The sequence below is a fragment of the Lissotriton helveticus genome, chromosome 1_1 (assembly GCF_964261635.1).
Source record: "Lissotriton helveticus chromosome 1_1, aLisHel1.1, whole genome shotgun sequence".
Lineage (NCBI taxonomy): Eukaryota > Metazoa > Chordata > Amphibia > Caudata > Salamandridae > Lissotriton > Lissotriton helveticus.
Window position 1 is genome coordinate 1491767396 of NC_136057.1, and position 24093 is coordinate 1491791488.

Sequence of the window (24093 nt, forward strand, 5' to 3'; positions counted from 1 at the left end):
TAATGTCAACAGTACATCATCCACATATAGGCTGATGGTGTGCCTGTCCCCCCATAAGCACATGCCAAAGACAAGTGGGTTACCTCCAATGCGTTGAGCCATTGGCTCCATGCATAAGACAAAAAGCAAGGGGGAGAGGGGACAGCCTTGGAAGGTCCCTCTCTGTATGGGGAACGGGGAGAAGTGTACCTATTCACTCAAACTGTAGCAACGGAGTTGCTGTAGCCACTAAAAACCCAGGCAATGAACCTCGCCGGGAGACCAAAATGCTGCGCGATGCCTTCAGATACTGCCAGTTCACCCTATCAAACGGTTTTTTGACGTCCAGGGACAAAATCAGGTGCTCGGTATCAAAGCTCTGCCGTTTCTCTTTCACACTTTTGGGTATTACAATGACAGATGCAACCAGCATTGAGTTAGGAAGCGTAGATGACGTCCCCACCGCATTAAATACTCTTGTGAGGTGGGGAGCCAGTATAGAAAAGAAGGTTTTATAAAATGTTGCTGGAAACTCATCCGGTCCAGGGAATTTAAGGGTTTTAGTTTAGCAATAGCTGAAATTACTTCTTCAATTCTAATCAGGGCTTCTATCTCTTTCGCTTTGTCAGAGGTGAGAGTAGAAGTGGTAACTCCCTGTAGGTACTCGGCCTGGGCGGAAAATTCCTGTACCGTATAAAGTTCTGTATAAACTTGACGAAAGGTGTCGGCAATACCCCGATCTGTAACCCTCTCCTCCCCATTGGGAGCTATGATGGAGTCAATAGTGGATGCCTGTCGCTGTGTGCGCAGCCTATGGGGTAGGAGTCTACCTGCCTTATCACCTCCCGTGTGGAAATTGTGACGAAGTCTGAGATCTGCTAACTCTGCCCTATCCAAATCAAGCCCTGCTAACTGGGAACGTGCTGCCTCTAGCTGTCTTCAAACTCTTGGTGACACTGTCCTCTGGTGTATCCTCATCAACTCGCCTGTCTGTTGTGTCAAACGCTCTCTCTTTTCCTTGTGTATTCTGTTCTCAGAAGCTGGGTTAGTAATAAATTCTCCCCTAACTTCAGCTTTTAGGGCGATCTACAAGGTAGCCATTTGGGTTTCAGGGGTGTTGTTTACTGCAAAGTAATCTTGCAGAGTCTTTGAAATTTGCTGGACCACCTCAGGTCTGTGTAGGAGCGTGTCGCACATGTGCCAAGTACGGGGATATAGGGGACCCAGTGGTAATGAAAGTGTTAGGATAATAGCAGAGTGGTCCAATAGAGATCGCAGCTGGTTTTCTATTTGCTCGGTGTTAGAAATGGGGGTCTCTAGTTTGCAGAGGTAGGTACCTTTGACCAAATAGGGACCCTTCTAAAAAAAATAAAACTGCTCACCCTCTGGGTAGCTTGGCACAAGCAGACAGGCTTATCTCAGAGGCAGCATGTAAAGCATTGGTGAACACATACAGTAATACAGTGAAAACACTACAAATGGACACCACATCAGTTTAGAAAAATAAGTAATCTTTACTAGTCTTAACACAAGACCAACCAACAAAAATCCACAATACTGTACTCAAAAATAGACTTTAAAATGGGAGAAATAGCTTAGTTCAATGTAGATGGTAAATGCAACACTTTACTCTCAAAGTACCTTGGATGCGTCACGCAATACAAACAAAAGGGTCGCAGGGAATGTGATGCGTCAGTTCCTTGCTTCAGGGGAGGTGATGCATCAGTTCCTTACTGCAGCGCAGGGGAGGTGATGCGTCGGTTCCTTTCAAGAGAGGAGGTGATGCGTCGGTTTCTTACTGTGATGCGACAAGATGGCGCCTCGATGTGATGCAACGATCCGGTGCGATGCGAGAAATTGGCATCTTGATGCAATCCAACAACATTGGATCTGACGCGTGCACACCAGACGGGCGTGCGGGGAATTCGGTATCTTCTGAGCCGCGACAGGCCCTGCGACGCGCTTCTCCGGTGATGCTACGGTGACCTCTGCGGCGGCGAAACGCTTCTCCGATGATGCGACATGCTTCATCGATGATGCGACGGCGAACAGCTGCAGCAGCGGCACGCTTCTTCGGCGATGCGTCAGTGACACGCTCCTCCTTGTTGTGTCGCGCTTCTTGCTCCCAGCAACTCGCAGTCTTCTCAGAGGGCCCAAACAACAGTAGGCACCTCTTTGCAGGCAGAATTCCACAGCAAGGGAATTCAGGGGAGCTGGTGGTGAAGTCTTGTATCCCTGAGACTTCATGCAGGAGGCAAGCACAGTTTAAGCCCTTGGAGATTCTTCTTCAAGATTGCAAAAGTACACACAAAGTTACTTTTTTCCTTTCCTTGGCAAAACAAGTAACCACTGCAGGCCAACCCCCACAGCAAAGGGGCAGCCTCCTCTTTCAGTTTCCTTGGTTCTTCTCCTTGGCAAAGGGTCGTCTTGATTCCCAGAAGTGATCTAAAGTTTTGGGGTCTGGGTCCCCCCTTTTATACACACAAAATCCTTTGTCTCTGAAGTTTGTACCTAGTCCAAACCAGTTCTGGGTACATTCTGCCAGTGCACAACTTCTTCCTTTGTCAGTGGGGGCCAGGGTCATCAGACACACCACAGGAGGCGGAGCCAGTATTGTGGAAGGCAGGCACATACCTATTCAGGCCCAAGTGCTACTCCACCCTCCACTCGTCATGCAGATAGGTCTATTCAGCCTTGTGCTGACTCACCCAATCTCCTAGAGCCACCCCAGCCCCTGTCACTCACAAACCAGACATGGAATACACAACCTAGCAGAGGCAGGCTTGGATAGTTAGGCAAGAAAATACCTACTTTATAAAAGTGGTATTTTCAAACACAGAATGTTAAAACCAACTTCACTAAAAGATGTATTTTATCATTCTGAGTTCAGGCATACAAAACTCCAATTTCTACCTAGTTCCCTGAGTAAGTTAAGATTATAATCAAACTGTCCAGTCTGGCCTATGGGAACAGGTAGCCTTGCAATAGTGAAAAACGAAATTGGATGTAATTCACTATCAGGGCATGTCCTACCTTTTACATACAACGCACCCTGCCAATGGGCCTACATTAGGATGACTAATATGCAGAAAAGGGAAGGTTTAGGGACTGGCAAGTGGGTGCACTTGCCAAGTCGACATGGAAGTCCCAGACTGCACACAGGCCCTGCAATGGCAGGCCTGAGCCACATTTTACAAAGCTGCTGCTGTGGGTGGCACAACCAGTGCTGCAACCCCACCAGCAGCATTAGATTTACAGACCCTGGGCACACATGGTGCACTGTACTAGGGTCTGACAAGTAAATCAAAAAAGCCAATCATGGAGTCACAAATCCATTACAACAAATCACAATACAGAGAATATGAACTTTACCACTGATCAGCAGTGGTAAAGTGCCCAGAGTCATAAAACCACCAACAACAGGTCAGAAAAAATACAGGAGGAAGGCAAAAGGTTTCAGGGATGACCCTGCAAAAGGGCCAAGTCCAACACTGGGCATAAGGTGTGAGGTTGGTCGTGCCTAAGAAATAATCAATTCTTGCATACATTTTGTGTGAATGTGAGCAGAAAAAAATATTCTCAAGATGTAGGATGTTTCTCTCTCTACATATCTACAAGTCCCACCTCAGCAAGCGTCTGCTTCCCTGCTATAGAAAGGGCCCCTGTCTGCCCCTGCCTCTAGGCTGATCTATCTAGAGCACCATCGAAGACTATGTTAAGGTCTCCCCTCAAAAGAATTGACCTGCTCTGGGAACCATTCACTTTTAGCACTAGTTTCGATAGGTATTCCTCCTGTCCCACATTAGGGGCGTAATCGGTCCCTATGGTGAGTGTTTGTGGGCCCACCGAGAATGTGTCAGCTAAAAACCGGCCCTTGAGTTCAGCCTATTTATGTCCTATATTCCCGAGAAACTTTCTGGGCACTAGGCCACTCCTGCCTTTTTGGTGGGGAGGGAGGAAATAGACTGCTGTGGGAATGCACGTGAAAGCAGTCTGTGTGTGTCTCCAGCTAGGAGATGAGTCTCAAAGAGCAGGCAGATGTGGGCATCAGAGTGTTCCAGATAGGATAATATGACCCAGCGTTTGATGGGGTTCATCAACCCTTTTACATTCAGGGTTTGAATTTTAAGAGGTTGGGACATCATGGCGGCTTAGGAGGTGGCTATGAGGCTGCCATGCAAAATTTGGGGATGTAGAGTGTTGGCTGGCATAGTATGCCCATCTGCCCAGTGCTCTTGGTAAAGTAATGCAAATGGCTGAGAGGGTCGAGAGAAGAGCCAGTCTCTGGATTTTTTTAGTATTCTCTCTTGTAATTGGAAATCGTGAACACAAGTTATGATATCCTGGGGGGGGGGGGCAAGAGAGGGTCTTACGTGACCCGCCCAGTGCGTACTATCTAGCTTGAGTAAGTAAATCAGGCACGTCCCACGCTGCTGCTTGGAGCCTCCGCCCGCTGGGCTGCTTCCGCTGGTGTATGCTGGCCTCCCCGTCCTAGATGGCACTCTGCTGTGGCTTAACGAGGCCAGCCTAAACTCCTGGCGGAGTCTGAGCCCGGCAGTTCCCGCTCACCTCTCTTGGCCCCTCCGGGTCGGGCCAGGCTTGTCACAGGTCCCGGGGGGGGGGGGGGGGGGGGGGGGGGGGGGGGGGAGGGGGGGGGGGGAGCTCCCCCAGCACACACCGCTCATCTAGACTCCCGGGCCTCTGCTCTCCTCCGCTAATCAGTCCTCTCCGCGCGGCCCTAGCCTGGTGGCATGTCACAATCAGGGCCGGATCCGCTAATGCCGCTTCAGATGCCTCCACCAGCTGCTATCGAGGCGTCTATAGCGACGCTGCTCCATCGTGCCGTTCCCTATCGTTGGCAGTCACCCGACTTGCCTCTTCTGCGTCACAGGGCCTGGTGCAGATTTACTCATGACCGCTCCCTGCAGCACTTTGCCCGCCCACAGCTCGGTGATGGAGGGTCCCGAACCTCAATCAAGGATTCCCAGCTAGTCAGTGCTGCTTCCAGAGTGCCCCAGAGGCAAGGGGGCTCGTCTAATGGCTCCTCTACTCAAAGCTTAGGCCGAGGCCCGGAATCAGACCCGGAGCGACGAGCAGCCACGTCCTACTTGGTCGCCATCGTGGCCACGCCCCCGTAAATGGGTTTTTCTGACAAACATTGATGTTTATAAGGGATTTTGTGTATAGAAACATTAAGAAATACATACAAGTCTGCCCATCCTGAGTTCCCCTAGGTGTCTAGTTTTAAAAAATGTACAGGTTTGTTGGCTTGCCCTAGATGCCAGCTGAGCGAGGGCCCAAAATCCACAGCTAGGCACATTGGAAAAAAGGGCCAGTTTTCAGTGCAAAAATGCAATGTTTCCACAATGCGTTTTGGGCACTTTTGTGTCATGGGCACAATGACTATCCACACAAGTGAGGTACCATTTATATCAGGCGTCTTAGGGGAACTCAAAATAGTAGAACAAGTGCTATTACCTATTGTCTTTCTATGCCTTTGTGCATTCCAAATGTAAGACTGTGTAAAAAAAAGAAGTAATTTAAAAAATTGCCCTCCAATTCACATGTTAGTATTGATATCCACAAATTCAGAGATGTACAAATAACCACTGCTTCTAAACTCCATATCTTGTTGTCATTTCAGAAATACATAGGTTTTCTTGAAACCAATTTTTCACTCTTTATATTTTACCGAATGAAGAACCACTGCAAGGTGCAGCGCAGTTATTGACTCTGGGTACCTCGGGTTCTTGGTGAACCTAAAAGCCCTATATAACCGACAACCAGAAGGGTCCTGTAGACGTAACAGTTTATTGCTTTAAAAAATGTTCCTGGGTTGTAACTTACAGGTGAAAAAGGCATACATGCCTGTTTTTTCCAATCTTAATTTCAATTATTTTTTTTATCTCAACTGTTACTTTCTATAGGAAAACCTTGAAGGATCTAGACAAATGACACCTTGCTGAATTCAAAATATTGTCTACTATTCAGAAATGTACCTCTATCCAGGATCCACCATTAGTTTCACATCCATTTCTACCACTAACTGGAAGGAGGTTGAAAGCATAAAAAATAAAATAAAATCGGAAAAATAGGCTATGTCCCAGTTAAATGCAAAAATGGTGTAGAATGATTTGGTTTTTTGACAAAAATCTGCCTGTTCCTGAAAGCTGGGAAGACAGTGATTTTAGCAACGCAAGTCCTTTGTTGATACCATTAGCAGGGGGGAAAACAGACACTTTCTTCTGCAGCAGTTTTCCCCATTTTTCCCCAAACCCCCCCAAATGTAGCTGTATTATAGCTAATTTCTCAGTCCCCTCCAAGGGAATCCACAAACCTAGGGTATCTTTAGAGTCTCCAGGATATTGGGAAAAATTATGCAAATTTGGCATGGATACTTTATGGGAGCCTAAGCACAAACTACCCCACAGGTATGTGTGTGTGGGAGGGCTAGTAGCGAAGGGGCTAAATGAGTAATGCATTAGGTTGTTGTGAACGTATCTAGGACCCTATTTAAATATTCCCGATTTATACCCTTGTGTGGTTATAACAAATCATATCCTTATAAAGGCATAAGAATCATATCCATATTTAGTCATAGCCAATGCAGTCCAAATACGGCAAGGCTACTCCCATAGACTCCTAGAAAGTACAACACGTTCTTAAAACAAACAAAGCCTCCAGCAGCCCGGGAATTCCCCCTGCTTCTGTTTTGATTTGTCCAAGAACTCCTGGAGTCCTGAAAGAACTGCGAGTTCTTAGTGACGTCTTATGTCCAACCTTACGTCAAACTCGGCACCTTACAGGTATAAATATACCAGCAGCTGCCCTAGCAAACACACGGTGGTTTGAAGCAGATCAGCTATCTACTTGCCCGACGCCCTGCTGTGGCAAGTGCCGAAGGAAGCCGACCCTCCCATTGACGCACTGAGAGAGACGCTGTCTTTTCTCCTGCCGAGAAATCCAGCTCCAGTGTTTCCAGTCACCCTTGCGGGTTGCTGGGAGATCGAGTCCAGAGAACGAGATACAAGACCTCCTTCATTCTATAAACAAGGTATGGAGCTGATTAGATCCGTAGAGAATTCTTGATTCGAATTCTTGGCAAAAACTATCTTAACTTAAACTGCAGCTCACTTACTCCTTCCCACGTACTAGGCTTAGGTTAGGTACACCGGGGTAGTTGTATCTTAGAAGCACCAGTTGAGTACGTTTAGTCAGGGTTTATCTATGTATATATTTTATCTATTTTAGATACCGTATGGCTTAGAAACCATACCATGCTTTTACAGTATTATTTTATAATACTCCTTTTACTGTACGCACTTTACTTTATGACAAGTATTGCAATTGTGGCAACTCACTTCTCTTGCATGAGAAAGAACAATAAATAACCACTTTTATTGAAAACGCCCGTCTCTCTATTTCCCTGCGCTTCTGGTGAAACTAAGTATGCACGATTGACTGAGTAAAATAGTTATCTATTGTTTCCGCGACTCTGGAGATATACTCCTTATTCTGGAGGGAGCAAAGTTGTCATGTTTATGCGGTTGTCAGAAACGAATCCCTTCTTGTCTATTCAGGAAAGTTAACACCTTCTTGTTTACTCGAGAAAGTTTTTTGAGGCTGAGGTAGCTGGCATTCATAATTAAGTCTAACATATTCAATAGACACCTAGTCGACCTAAGTCCTACTTCTAAACTATCGTTTATGTTATTCCAATGCGCAGAGCCTATTGGGAATATAGGAACTACACTACAAGGTTATTCAATTTTACATAGACGATCATGTCCTAGCGTGCCCCTGAATTGGGAAACGTCCCCTGGTCACAGCACGGTCACCTCCTGAGGTTGTACATTTTTCCTAAATAAAGTTACTATAACAATTATTTCTAGAATTCTTTTTATTTCATTCTGTTTCAGGTATTGATTTTATTCATTCATTCATTATATTTCTGCTGTAATTTTTATTATAACAACTGTCTCCAGCCTTTATTCCAATGCATTTCGGCTAACGAATAGCCTTCATCAGGGAACTGAGGTCTGTAAATAAAATCAAGCTTTAAGTATATAAGGAAACGGAAAACTGAATAGAAGAGATCGTAGTTAAATGGATCTTGCAGCAACAGTGGCCCAGTGTAATCAGTAGAATGATGTGCCAGGATAACGTGATGTGTTGACTCAAAGGTGAACCAGTTTGTGAATCCCAATTAGTTCAGTGACATGCTCAAAGTGTCTAAACCGTTATAACTGTGTGAAATAAAAAGAATTCTGGAAATAGTTGTTATAGTAACTTTATTTTAGAAAAATTTACAACCCCAGGAGGGGACAGTGCTGTGACCAGGGGACGTTCCCCAATTCAGGGGCACGCTAGGACATGATTGAATTGTAGTACTCTACGGAGAGTATACCCTGGAGCACGCAACAACAAAAAAAGACACATAGAATCTAGAGTGCGAGTGTAGACAAGATTTTCAATTTTACATAGACCTCACAAGGATAATTATGCCCAGGTCAGATAGGGAACAAATGGTGAATTAACTGACCGAATACCCATACAGAGTGGGGTGTGCCAGGGGTGCGTGCCCGCTCCTACACTATTCTCCCTGTTTATTAATGATGTGGCTAATAGTCTATTGGACTGTAGGAATGACTCTCCTGTCATGAATTGCATGAAAGTCCCAATCCTGCTCTTTGCAGACGATTCTTTTGTTATTTCCACAACCCCAATGTGCTTACAAATGTTAGTGGATACTTTTTTAATTTCTGTGAGAACAGGATTCTGGAGCTTAACGTTGCCAAAACCAAATCCATGGTGTTTGGAAAAGCTGAGGGAAAGTCAAGAGGGGTCAGGATTGCACTTGAACCACTGGAGCATGTAAAACATTTTGACTACCTGGAGATAAGACTAAGCGACACACTTGGCTGGGAGCAACAACTGGAAAATAGCTATCTTACCCTTTGTCACAGGTCAAAATCAATACAGAGATACCACAGGCAGTATTACAGCCAATCGATGACTCCAGCACAAGAAGTGTATCGAGCAAAAGCCCAGAGCAGATCTCTGTATGGAGCAGAGATATGGGGGTACATTAACACAAATAAACTGACGATATCAGAAAACATCTTTGCTTGATTACCAGGCCACGTCCCACGCTTCTTTAAAGTCACGCTGCCCAAAGTGTTATGAATATGCCACTGATCTCCGACATATGTTTGTTACATGTCCAAAGCTAAATACATTTTGGGTTGATGTAACCAGCAAGCTGGCTAAACTATCAGGTAATGATATTCAACTAACTGAGAAAGAAATTATAGTGGGGGTAGTAGTTCATCTGGGTAATCTAACGAAATCTCTAGCTTTGATTATTATAGTATGTGCTCAGTTATGCATAGCTAAGGCATGGATTCAAATACTGAGTCCAAAACTCACAGAATTTTGGGTATTACTGAGGGGGGTTTATGAAATGGAATCTGCCTTAGCAAAAGCTAGGGGTCCACGCTCAAGGGTAAAATTTGAAAGGGTGTGGTCGAGCCTGCAGTGGGACTAGTAGATGCATTGTCTACGATATGTCATTCTATGTTATTGTTTGCAATCATTTGAACTTTTCTAATATTACCAATGCAATTTTTTTCTTCTCCCTCTCTCTGTGCTCTTTTTTGTGTTTTGAACATGGATATTTGTGTTGTTATTTTGTGCCATTTATGTTTATGGTATCGAACTGATGGCTAATAAAAGTCTACACTGGTTTAAACATGTTGCAAGTTGGTATACATCACTTGGTATGTCGGAATTATGGGAACGCCCAGAGAGGGTAACTAGAGGAGACCTATTAAGACTGAAGACTAGGTATTGGTAGAGCACTATGTCACCAGATCACCAAGTGGTCAATTAACATCACAGTTTTTATGTGCGAAGTCATGCCCTAGTTTTGAACCTTTTCTGGACCAAATTACACCACCTCTTGCCCAACGTCTTTATGTTAAACTAGCAGCCCGTCCCGATGTTGTCCGGGCATGCTGTAGCAGACACCACTGTACCTTAACATGCTCCAGCCACGAACGTGTTTTTCTGGTGTTCGCTCCATCCCCGAACGTGTTTGGCCGCTCCAGCCTACGTCCCTGCAATGTGCGAACATGTGTGTTCGCTCCATCCCCGAACGTGTTTGGCTGCTCCAGCCTACGCCACTTAGACGCACAACATCGCGTCAACTCGTATTGGAACGCTAGTCCCACACAGAACGCTTCTCTTTTGCCGAATCCCACAAGGCACACGCCCACAACTGACTACTTTTCACAAAACGTTCTTTTCTCCTTCTAATGTATATGTTGGGCTGCTGTATAGCCTATGACCATCTGCTGATACTGTAGTTTGCAATGCTGTATTGGGTGTTCCGATTGGTGCTGTAGTTCTTGAGCTTACCCGCCTCAAAGGTTTGGGCTCTCTCTTTAGTATATTAGTATAGATTTAGGTACTGCAACCTCTTATTAAAGTTCCCTTGCAATCAGCCTGTTGGACTATCATTAGAACTATGCCCTGCCTGTTCTATAACACAAGAGACAGAAGAACATATACTCTTTTTCTGTACTCTGTTTTTCTGTGATCTCTAACCCTGCTCCAGGAACGAGTCGCTCCCCTGCCGCCGAACAGCGCCACCTGAGCACGTTCACCCCCGCAATCTTTTGCCATCCTTGCCTGTTGCTTTAGTCCGTTTCTGCCTGTCTGCTCCGTTTAGACCCCGGCGCCGCCCCCCACCCCCCTCTTTGCTTCCCTGACCAGCTCCACTGCCCTGGTCGCCAACCTCGGCCTCCGACAACTCGTCACCGAACCCACCCACGCCGCCGGCCACACGCTCGACCCCCTCTTCTCCACAAGCACCCACGTCGCCTTCAACCACACCAACGAACTCCACTGGACTGACCACCGGTGCATCCACTTGACCTTCAAGAAACCAGCCACGCACCACCGCACCTAACAGCTGCCTCGTCGTTGCTGGAGCAAAGTCACCGAGGACCAGCTAACCTCCACCCTCACCCAGAACCCACCTACCGACCCCACTGACACAGACGCCGCCGCCCGAAACTTCAGACAGTGGATCGACGACTGCGCCAACACCCTCGCCCTGATCAAGAAACCCTACGTCAACCACCCCAGCAAGAAAGCCGCCTGGTTCACCGAAGAACTCCAGATCTCCAAACGGACATGCCGGAAGCTAGAGAAGAAATGGCTTCACGACCACGCACCAGACAGCCACGCAGCCTCCAAGGACTCCATTTGCAGACATCACCACCTCATCAGAACAGGCAAGAGATCATCCTTCAAAGCCAGACTGGACAACAACGCACACAACAGCAAAGAACTGTTCAACATAGTGAAGGAACTCTCCAACCCCAGTGCCAACACCAACGATATCCCACCCTCACAAGATCTGTGTGACTCACTGGCCACCTTCTTCCATCGCAAGATCACCGACATCGATGACAGCTTCAACTCCCCACCTGCCCCGACCACTACAAACCACACCCCGAACGCCGCCTGCACCAACCAGCAGACCTCCTGATCCCACGTCAATGACGAAGAGACATGCAAGGTCATGAACTCCATCCGCTCAGGATCTCCAACACACCCCTGCCCACACCACGTTTTCAATAAAGCGGACACAACCATCGCGCCCCAATTGCGAAAGATCATCAACATCTCCTTCGACACAGCAACATTCCCGGAAAGCTGGAAGCACGCCGAAATCAACACCCTCCTCTAGCAGCCTAAAGCTGACCCCAAAGACCTAAAGAACTGCTCCCCTTCCCGGCGTAGGTCATCGAGAAAATCGCCAACATGCAGCTGACCCACCACCTCGAGGACAACACCATCCTAGACCCATCCCAGTCCGGATTCCGATGCAACCACAACACCGAAACTGCCCTCATCGCCGCCACAGACGACATCAGGCGCCAGCTAGACAACGGCAAAACTTCAGCCCTCTTCCTCCTGGACATGTCGGCCTCCTTAGACACGGTTAGAACACGCCTCCAAGAAGCCGGTATCCAGAAGAAGGCCCTGGACTGGACCATGTCCTTCCTCTCCGGTAGAACCCAGAGAGTCCGCATCCGGCCCTTCCGTTCCGAAGCCACCGACATCATCTGCAGCGTACCCCAGGGCTCATCCCTCAGCCCGACCCTGTTCAACATCTACATGGCCCCCCTTGCACAAGTGGCCCGCCAACATGACCTGAACATCATCTCCTATGCCGACGACACCCAGCTCATCCTCTCCCTCACCAAGGACCCGCACACCGCCAAAACCAACCTCCACGAGGGAATGAAGGCCGTCGCCGAGTGGATGAGAAGCAGCCGCCTAAAACTGAACTCGGACAAGACGGAGGTCCTCATCCTAGGCCCCACCCCCTCTGCTTGGGATGACTCCTGGTCGCCGACCACACTGGGAGCAGCACCGACACCCACCGACCATGCACGCAACCTAGGATTCATCCTCGACTCCTCCTTCTCCATGGTGAAGCAGGTCAACGCTGTCTCCTCCTCCTGCTACAATACCCTCCTCCTGCTTCACAGGATCTACAAGTGGATCCCAACCAAAACAAGAAGAACAGTGACCCAAGCCCTCGTCAGCAGCAGGCTGGACTAGGCAACGCACTCTACGCAGGAATTCCGGCCAAACATCTGCGACGACTACAATGCATCCAGAACGCCTCTTCCCGATTGATTCTCAACCTTCCCCTCCGTAGCCACATTACCCTCCACCTCAGAGACCTGCACTGGCTCCCCGTCAACAAAAAGATCACCTTCAAACTCCTCACCCACGCACACAAAGCACTCCACAACACCAGACCAGCCTACTTGAACAACAGACTCAACTTCTACACCCCCGCTCGCCAGCTCCACTCCGCCAGCCTCGCACTCGCCACTGTGCCACGCATCCAACGAACGACCTCCGGCGGCAGATCCTTCTCCTTCCTCGCCGCCAAGACCTCAAACACCCTCCCCACCCATCTATGACAGACCCAAGACCTGCTCGCCTTCAGAGGGCTCCTCAAGACCTGGCTCTTCGAGCAGTAGCGGCACCCCCCCTCAGCGCCTTGAGACCCTCGCAGGTAAGTAGCACGGTTTACAAGTTGTATGATTGATTGATTGTACTAAATATCAAACGATCCGCAGGGGGTGGATATGACCGATCTGCTGAAACATTGGAGTAAAGCAACATCAGGCTGCCTATAGAATTCTGAAAACAGATACTACAGGACCAATAGTTTTTGCAGTCAGTCGTTTTTTATTCTCCTTTTGGATCAATCGACAGAAGTTTTTATCCTAGACTGTGCTGACTGCTATTATCAGCATACATTTTTGTGATAATGAAATGTTGGTTATCAGGACAAAGGAACTGGGTATTGTATACAAGATTTTTACTCTAAAGCCTCCCAAGTGGTGTGTCTCCAAATTGCATGGCAGTCCACAGGATGGCTGCTTGTTTTAATGGTTGTAACGTTTTATCTTTGTTTTCTTTACCATACATTTTAGATGTAACCCAAGAATTTTATCTTGTTTTAAGTGTTTTAACTGTAAAATCTTGAATTTATTTGTATACTTTGATGATTTTCAAGTAAACAACCGAATAAAGTTATTCAAGGAGAAATGAGAATGAGTAATGCATTAGGGTGTCCAATTTTACATACTGTGCATAATTATATAGTTTGTTTAGGTATACATGTCACAATCTATTTGAATTTCAAGACTATTTGCTTTTATTTTATTTTGTCTTTTTTAACATAACAGTGGAATAAAATACATCTAAAAGAAAATGAGTCATATGTGACTGGTGTACAACAGGCTATCACTACTGTTCTCAGAAAAGAGTGACATTTTATAATTTGCATTATAAACACTTCTATTGCATTTAAATAATACTGGTTAAAGTATTGAAATGCAAAATTACATCCTACACATGCATGGGAGGCGGCCATGTAGAATTGTTTTTAAGGTTAAGGAAAATCATCACCAGATTGACTTCCAGTGCACACATGCAAGCATGATGGTACTCTTGTAAAGGTTTTTCTAAAACTTAAAAGAAAATAAGAAAATACATACAGTGGTCGATGTGCATACGATGGTCATGATTTAAAAATATTTTAAAACGGATGTCCGACAATCGTGGCAGGTGACGCGAGAAGACAGGATGGCACACAGACTTGAGGGGGCTCACATTTATAAACAGCAGAGTGAAAAGGAGTAGGATGAGTTGAAAAACAAAGCAAAGAAGATAACACAGTCCCTTGTGCAAAGCAAAGTCTTAAGTTACAGTGGAATAATACATTCATAAACAAAAAAAACAAAAAAATCATCCAATCAAAACACCACGAGACTGTAATGCTCTTTGGGTGGCACTACACAAAAATATGGAATAAAGCTACTGAATAAGGACAAGGGAAGGGAGACAAGTAAGTAACTGAATCTTGAGCAAAGAGTGGACAGAGACCCCACTACAATGGGTACAATAGGTCAGTGTGCCAATAAACATCTGTAGCAGTCTTTAGATGAGACCTACAACTACACAAACAGGTCATCTTCTATCTTGAGAACTTTTTAAATACACAGTTACATTAATTGCAATCTCCTCTATGAAAGACTAATGCTCATTTACTCTTTATTTCGATGCACTAGCATTGCTCACTTGTTATGTAGCCATTTAAATAGCAGTGTGTGAAAGCAGGGAACTGGGGCACACTGGTACTCACCCGACGACACAATGCAAACTGCCATTAAAAGTACATGTTCTTCCTCATGGAGAGCCAATTTCTTGAGGCCAATCTGGAATTTTACAAGCGGTTCCAGCAGCTCTAGGTTGTGGCCAGCTAGTAAAGAAAGGCAACAATTATTTCAAAAAGGTAGTTTTGACTATCAATTACAAAGCATCTCTCTATATATATATTCACTGAAAAAACCTAAAGGTTAAAGTATGTTTAAGTAAGGTTAAAATGTCAGTACAAGAACAGTTTTAAATTAACATAACCACTGAAATTCACCAGTTATAGTGGAAAAGTAAATAGTTTAAAGTGAGATATAATTACAATGCCAAGCTTTAGTTTTTCAGTGAATTTCCATGTTTTAAAAAAATTTGAAGTAAGATGTCCATTGCCATGTGTGGGGTGGGGTTGGGTGCAAGGCCTAGCCTGTGTCTAGGCTCTGCATTCAATCACCCAACCACCCATTGTGCACAGCCTTCAGTTGTGCACCAATTGGGAGCATGGCCTGGCAGCACCCAACCCCTGTGGGTGTGCATGTCTGACTATTTCATGTAGCAATATAAAGGGTGTCATTTTAATAAAGGCAGACCTACAGACTTTGTCGTGGGACACCAAATTATAAAAAACAAGGTAATTGGCTTTATCAAGGGGTTAGCACATCAACATATATAAAGCTGAAATATTGTTTTTGTCAAGAAGTCATCAACAATTATAATCAACTGAATATTTAATAAATTTACAGATTGCAATGTTTAATAAAAATGGTTGTCATAATTCATTTTTTTAGTAAAGCGTTATTAAAAGGAAATGTCAACATGCCTAAGTCTTCTGACAACATTTTTCAGGCCACAAAGTGTAGCCATTAAACCCACCACAAGAGGTCCCTGCATTCCAGCTGAAGAACATATAGCTTCAGCTTAGAGTTATTTAAAACATATTAGAACATTGGAATTTTGAGCACTCCACTGTAGACAATGGAGTGCTCCAGGCTTCAACATTCTTATGTTTGTTCACAGCTGCTAAAGCTCGTGGGGATTTCATCCCCTGGGGCTCTGTGTAAAGCCTGAAGGGATTTCAACCCCTCGGGCTCCGTGAGGCCTTTGTTTTACAAATCGAACATTCTGTCCTCCAGGGGTGGAATGTTCTAATAGCCATAGAGCCCTCCGTAGCAGGTTCTACCTCGCCGAATTCTGGGGCGGGCCTTTCATGGGCAGTAGAGTCCGCTACAAAGGGTTTTAAGGCTATATTGTAAGTTCTCCTGGGGTCATGGATTCAGTTACCCAGGAGACTTACTGCATTTTTGTTATGTTGCTGATGGATACTGCACTACCCGAAGCACCCCACAACATTAGCAAAATGGTTGGTGGAGCCTCTGCCCCTTCTATGGGCACCAACAAGAAGAACATTTATCATTTTAAAAAGCACTAGGGCTTTATGGGGCGCTAACTGCACAAGCAGTGAATAATAAATGAGCGACTCCTACCACTCCTTTATTATTCTTTTTCTTTTTTTATGGGTGCCCCAGTGCCTAACTGGGGCTCCCACAAAATGCCAAATGTAGACGGGAGCCCAAAGACTGCTGCAGACTTTTCAGTCAACAATAATACTGGGTGCTGGCAGGCGCCAGCATTTATTATTTTTTTCTACAGTGGATACCCTGGTACAGCCAGGATTTTTAGGGGAGCCTCAGGCCCACCACAATGCCCGTCAGCTTCCCACCCAGCACCCATAGTGTGTGCTAGTAGGAGCCGGCCTGTTTGTGTTTTTGTGGGCGCCCAACACCTACCACCTTTAAATAAACTGGAGGCTTTGGGCGGGGGGGGGCGCTCAGAGTCTCCGTAGCCCCTACTGGCTTCGCTGGTGGAAGTCAGACAGTTTTACTTCAAAGTAGTTGCCCAGGTACCCACCAGGGCACTCCCATATCTTTAATTAGTTGTGGACCGAGAGGGGAGCCCTAGGGGCACCACAGACCGTGCCAGCTTCCCTGACGTGAGGAGGACAAATGTTTTTGGAGGGGTGCCCTGGTGCATCCACATGTCCATATATGCTGGGGGCTACAGGGAAAGCCCCATATTTTATCTCTGCTCTTGCACTTGGAGAACATGTGTCCCTGCCTGTGAGTGTGGTAAGGGAAAAAAAGAAAAATGTTAGCTCTCAACGAGTAGGAGCCATATTTGAGCCCTGGGGCATTATCCCCAAGGCCACTGTATGGCTGGGGTAGGCCACTGCATATCTCCCCTAAACATGATTTGGCCCTAAGGGTCAGGGTTCTCTGGAGACGCAATTCAGCTTGGGAAAGGGGGGGGGGGGGCACATACCCCTCTCACTAAAAAAAGCATTGGACCCCAGGGGATGGGGTCTCTGTGCCATAAATTGGCTCAGGAAGGGAGATGCTCACCTCCCAAAACAAAGGCATTTTGGCCCCAGGGGATGGGGTCACCAGGCCCTATGCCTCTCTCCTATATAAATATGGTTTGCCAACCCCCCAGGGCCCTGGTTCACCCTAGATGGCTTTAAAGAACTTTTACAGGGTATCCTTCGCAAAGTTGCAGTAAAAAAAAAGATCTTTAAAAAAAATTACCCCGGGGGTGGGATGGTACTACCTCGGCAGACCTCCCCCCCCCAGAGAGGCCTAGGGGCCAGGGTATCCTTATCATGCCTCCCTCCCTGTGTTTTTCTTTTTACATGTTTTAATGACAGGTGATTGAGTCCTCAGGTCCTAAAATGATTGCTGCCACATCTTTGGTGATGTGGTGGCAGCCAATAAGATCTAATCTTGAGATCTCTCAGCTATGTAGACTCTCTATTCCGTGAAATAAACAATTTTTATTTAACGTTAATTTCTCACAAACTACAGAATGGATTTACACCAAATCTTGCTTTCTGCCAAATTTGGTGCAATTACGTTAGCAGTTTTTGCGACCAAGAACATGGTCGAAACGCGTCTTTTTGCCTGGTAAATAAAATACCGGTAAATTGCTCAGTGAGTTTCGATGTCAAAGACATAGGCAGGTCAAAAATGCTTTTTCTATAGAAGCACGTCCTAACTAGAACAACCTACTGGGGACTGCCTTGTAGGATATATATATCCTACAAGGGATGCGGTGGACGTCTTCAGTGATAGAGTTACTGTAGAATTTAAAGTACTTAACAGAAAGACTCTTAAAAACACCAAACAAACCAACTACAATAACAGCCAATACCATCGGTTGATCAGAAAATTGCAACACAGTGTTGTGGGCCCTCAGTGACTATGTGGTTGAGGCTGAAAGACATTTGTCTGATGTTTTTTGTTATGCTTTATCTACTCAATTTGCAATGCATAAGAGTGATGAAACGACACGTAACAAAATCCACAGTTGGCACAAAAAAGGTTTATTGTCAAAAAATTAATCGAAATTTTTAAAGGTTGAACATCCAATTGTCCCTATCCTATATTTCCTCCCTAAAATTCATAAGTTGGTTACCCCTGTCCCTGGCCGTCCTATCATTTCCGCCATTGGCAGCATGAATGAAAATATCTCGATATATGTGGATTTTTATCTCCAGCCACACATGACAGATTTACCATCCTTTTTGAAAGATACAACTGATACAACTGATTTTTTGGTAAAAATAAAAAATGTTAACTGGTGTTCCAATTACTTATTTCTAGTGATGGATATAGAATCCTCGTACACTTCCATCAACCATCACCATGGGATCAGAGCCGTCAATTACTATCTTGGCAGGCGTGATGTACTCTTTTGGGGTCACACTGAGATACTGATCGAAATGATCAGGATTTGCCTCACCTCTAATTCCTTCAGATTCCAAAGCAACATCTACCAGCAGCTACGTGGAGTGGCAATGGGTTCGTGCTTCTCCCCCAGTTATTCATGCTTGCATGTTGGCTGGTGGGAGGAGCACGTGCTCAGTGTCGCACACAAACATTGGCAGCAGCATATTGCTCATTACTGGCTTTACATCGATGATGTTTGCATAATCTGGAGGGGTTCTACTGATGAGGCGTTGGCATTTGTAAATGAAATCAACACCAATGAACTCAATCTTAGATTTACTGCCAACATTAACACCAAGTTGGCAGAGTTCTTGGATGTCCAGCAGTATATAGAAAACGATGAGCTTAAGACCCGACTTCATCACAAATCCACAGCGGGCAATTCAATTTTGCATGCCCGGACCGCCCATCCTATCCACACAATCAACAGTATCCCGTATGGGGAGTTTATCCGGATTTGTAGGATATGTAGTGATAGGGCAACAGCTGATATTTGCCTAGCTGAATCAGTAGAACGATTCCGGAATAGGGGTTACACCAAGAGAATCCTGAATCAAGCTCTAAATAAAGCAAAGTCAATTGATCGGGTAAATCTACTTACCCCTAAGGATCCCACTAAGAACACTCCTGAATGCTCAGTCAGATTAGTTACCACCTTCTGTGCCCAAGAAAGGACCGTCTGCAGTATTATCTGTGCGGAATGGCCCATTGTTTTGACTGACAATATCTTGGGACCTATTCTGCCTAGCATTCCAGCAATTACATTTAGGAGGGCACCTTCTATGCGGGATGCCCTAGACAGACCTATGCCTGAGGTTCCATCTAAAAAGTCCTGGCTCAGTAAGAAGGGATTCTTTAAATGTACATCTTGCCGTGCCTGCACTTTTGCGAAAAACAGTATCCACTATGTAACATTTAGTGAGGTTAAAATCCCAATTCAGGAATATCTATCATGCAGGTCGGAGTTTGTTGTTTACAAACTGAAGTGTACCTGCAATCTTGAATACATAGGGAGTACTAAACTCCCTGTGCATAAACGCATTTTGCAGCACATAAGGGCGATTGTGAACTCTGATTCCAACTACCCGGTCGCGAGACACTTCAAGGCTGTCCATAACAACCAACTAAAGGACCTTGAATATACTGTCTTATGTTCTGTTCCAAATCTCGGACGGGGTGGGAACCGCGAAAGATTGTTAAGACAGAAAGAATCCCACTTTATTCTATCTCTTGATACCAGAGCCCCCGATGGATTAAATTTAACGGAAGACTTGCACAATTTCCTCTAAACACAACACGTAGGTCTTTTTTGTATCTTCCTTTTCAAGCTTAAAGTAACTTTGAAATGCTGAACAAGAACTACTTGCATCTTCTATAAGATGTATGACTTTTAGCTTGATTATTAGAGGTATTGTTATCTTTTCATGTTAGTTTCTCCGTTTGTTATTGATGTGTTAATATTTATCCTTTAATATTTTTTCTCATGTTCTCTCATTTTCTGATTGATCATTTGAGGAATAATTAATCAATAACAATATTGTTTCTGTTTTTGCACATAATCATGTTGCCACCAATCAGGAAATGAAATGTGTTCTCTTGAGAGTTGTCTCCTAAGGTGTATACACGTATTTTCTTCAGTATATTTTCACTTTACTTTTTAAATCACGTAATCAATTTCTCTGATTTACATAGCACTTATGCACTTTTTCTTGAATAAGACTAACGTAGCATCTCGTTGAACATATATACAAACTTGGTTGATTTTTTGGCATGAAAAATTCCTCTGCTTACACAAATAAGTTTTTTTCAATTTATTTAGTAATTGCACTTTGGAGAATGAATTAGTATCTATTTTAGAATGGTGATTTCAGTATTGAATGTATATTTATTTCATGACACTTGACTTCATTCTGTATCATTTTACTCCTCCAAATTGCTCTGTTCTGACACGTCTCAACTTCATTGCTAGTTGCACAACAATATTTATTTGTTTGGGTTTTTCTATATATTAATCGGCCTTTGTATATTATGTTGTTCATCGTAAGCGGCGCTTTTTCGATAGTATGTTTTCCATTTTTCTCACTTCAGAGGTGTGTCTTTAAATTGCTTTTGACCTACTTTTGTGTTTACTATAAATTGGTAATGCATTCTGGGGCGCATCATGTGACCAAGCTCCCTTCGGGAGCGAAACGCGTCATGGATTGACATTAGGTCTTTATTTTCTTTGTGAATACATTTTTACTCTGCTTTTCACTTGATAATTGCCATTGTGTCCTGATTGCTACGAGTGTTGGAGGTGATTTTGGAGGTCCTCACCTGGTTTTCCCTCGCCGTGCATTGGCGAACCAGAACATTGTCGAATATATATATATATATATATATATATATATATATATATATATATATATTACCTACTGGCGGTCGCCAGTAGGTATATATAGTTAGGATTTTTTCTCTATGGGTTTTTTGAAAATTCTATGTCTAATAACTTTGGCGTTTGTGGACGGAATTGGCTGAAATTTTCAGGAAAATTGCACATTTTGTTTCTGAGCAGCCCTTGAAAATTTGGGGGGGGTTCGTCCAGTGGGGGCCGAGAAAAAAGGGGGGTCCCAAAACGTGTTTTTAACATTGAGTTTTCCATAGGGCGGTTGGCCTCACTTTTAGCCCGAACGGCTGAATGGATTTGCACGAAACTTGGCAAAATTGTAGGGACTGGTAGCCCGATGTGCCTTTTGTAGGTCTCAATATATGTGCTCCAGTGGATTTTGAGAAATTAACGTTTAAAAAAAGATATATATCTGTAACAGCGGACCGGTTAGCGCTCTGGTTCGCGGACTTTTCGCGCAACGGAGCTTTGTGAAGCGAAGCTGATTGGTTCTCCGGCGTCTGTCAACATTCCAAACAGTCCGTAGCGGCCGCCATCTTGTCTCTCGGTAGGATCGAGAGACAAGAGGAGGTCAAAACAAAGGGGGAATTAACTATAAGGGGGCATAGTAGATCCTCGCTGACCCCCTAGGTTTGATGTGGAGGTTTTAAAAGGGCCCCGCGGGGAAAAAAAAAATAATAAAAATAATAATTGAACGGCTGAATGGATTTGCACGAAACTTGGCAAAATATTAGGGACTGGTAGCCCGATGTGCCTTTGCTAGGTCTCAATATATGTGCTCCAGTGGATTTTGAGAAATTAACGTTCAAAAAAAGATATATATCTGTAACAGCGCTCCGCTTCGCGTAACGGAGGTTTGCGAAGCTGATTGGTCATTCTGTCACTGGGCTATAGTTGGGCTACATCTGGCTGATATTTGGGCTACATTTGTTTTTTTGTGTGTCTGGCGGCCATCTTTGGGCTACATTGGGCTACATTGGGCTTCATTGGGCTACATTCGGCTAATTAGCAAATAGCTCATCGCAAACTAGGAATGGTAAAGAATCGCTATTTATTCCTTAAAGTTCGCTATTTAGGAAATGCAAATAACTTTGATGATACATATGGCGGTTCATCTCTAACAAGATAAGAAGCATAGGGATAGATTTATGATGACTGGCGCATCACCAGGGATGTGTTAGTCATTCTGTGCCGCTGTTCCGTCACCTATGGTGTGCTGCATTTACAATGCGGCGCATCATGGGGCAAAAACAGCACAGATGCGTGATGTATCTGTGCCGTAAAGGTGGCGCATTGCTGGAGTTGTATCGCAAGTGTGATGAAGGTCCAGCAAGGGTCGGGGGTGCCCCTGTCGCAGGGTTTCTGTTCTCACACAGAACTGTGGACAGAGGATTGGAACCTCGGCGAATTAGGGTGTCCCAAAACTCACGTTAGTAATCAAAAACTATTTAGCAAGCTAGGTACAGTGTCACATTGGATATAACAAACTCTCAATGTTTAGACAATCCAGAATATGAACTTATAGTACCTCAGGATACGTGGAACTCATGAACAGTCGGTCGTTATATATTTCTTAGAAACCAGAACATGGAGTTAAGAAGAACACATGTGTATTTGAAATGTTTATTTACTAATGCCGTCTTCTCAGGCGTAGTACCTTAGATAATAAAAGTACACATATTATCAGTAGCAAAATTACCAGCATAGTTACTAGTACATAAAAAGTGAATGGTGATAGTATGTTAACATGCTGTAAATGAATAAGAGTTAGCAACACTTATAAGCAGCCGCGGGCCGTGGAGGGAGTTACGGTGAGGCAGGGAGGCGGGGAGGGGGAGAAGCAGGGTGGAGAATACAAGTACACATATTATCAGTAGCAAAATTACCAGCATAGTTACTAGTACATAAAAAGCGAATGGTGACAGTATGTTAACATGCTGTAAATGAATAAGAGTTAGCAACACTTATAAGCAGCCGCGGGCCGTGGAGGGAGTTACGGTGGGGCAGGGAGGCGGGGAGGGGGAGGGGCAAGGTAGAGAGGGCTCCACCCTGCTTCTCCCCCTCCCCGCCTCCCTGCCTCACCGTAACTCCCTCCACGGCCCGCGGCTGCTTATATCTCACCCTCCCTAATACACATATTATATTATTTGCTAAGAAGGTCTCTTTGTGTTGGTTTAGGGCGTGCCCATACTTTAGTGTCTTAGATTTGAAGGAATCACATCAGCATACACCAGCTCTCTCTTCATGTGAACCGCATCAACTGTTGTGTATGTGTGTTCGGCAAAGCAATATAAAACCCGCCTCATGCCCAGAATTGGCAGAAGTTGCACTTATGTTATGAGTATGAAGTCGTGGAGATCAGACCTCATAACAATTCTGTACCGTGTTGTTCTTGAAACTTTAGCACTCGCTGTACAGATATAGTTTAACAAGTAAAGCAGATAGTAGACCAATAACATATTATTCTCATGTAAACCACGATGAACTACTAGGTGGAAAGCTAAAGCAACAACTAAATGTCGTGTGCAGAAGTTGCAAAAAAGGAAAAATGGCGTTTAAACCGGTAATGAGCCCATGCTAACTTAACACGGTGTAAAGATATCCAGGACCTAGATGACACCTCCTCATGATCCGGAAACGAACTGAATAAGATAATAGAAGTGCCATCTCATGAGAGCAGATTGCAAGTTTATATGTGGACGGTCCGCAAGGTAAAGCATTAAAAACTAGGAAAATTCAATGCTAAAGAAAAATAAAACAGCCAAGTACTTTATCGAGTCTTAAGCCAATAGGCAAGGTAAATAATAAAAACTTGACAATTAAGTCAATGAATTGTCAATGAAATGCTAGTACTCAGCATATGAAACATGAAAAAGGTCTATGACATAACTGTGTATGCAAAATAAGCTGCAACAGCCTCCAACAGGAAGTCACCGTCTTCATCCGAAAACAGTTCAGCCATCCAATTTAAAAGCGGAAAAGAACATACGTGCTCTCCCAGCACCGGATCCTCTATCACCATCAGAGGACAGCTCGGTGGGTTTTCAAGAAAGCTGTGTTCCAAGAAAGACTGTGCTGCCGCCAGTAAATTCCAGGGACCAAGTAGTCCATGCATCAATGCCACAGCCATAATCCTTTCGCCAGGACAAATCAACTCGTGAGTAATGATAGGAGTCATCAGCTGATTAAAGTCGA

General features: G+C 44.7%; 1 protein-coding gene across 2 annotated transcripts in view; it reads right to left on the bottom strand.

Annotated features, from left to right (window-relative positions):
* Positions 1–24093, bottom strand: part of VDR (vitamin D receptor) — a 1330217-nt gene that overhangs the window by 120063 nt on the left and 1186061 nt on the right. For both annotated transcript variants that reach the window (XM_078686550.1, XM_078686559.1), the window contains one exon: positions 14723–14839. In XM_078686550.1, coding sequence (XP_078542676.1) covers positions 14723–14839 — 117 coding nt within the window. The remainder of the gene's footprint in view (positions 1–14722; positions 14840–24093) is intronic.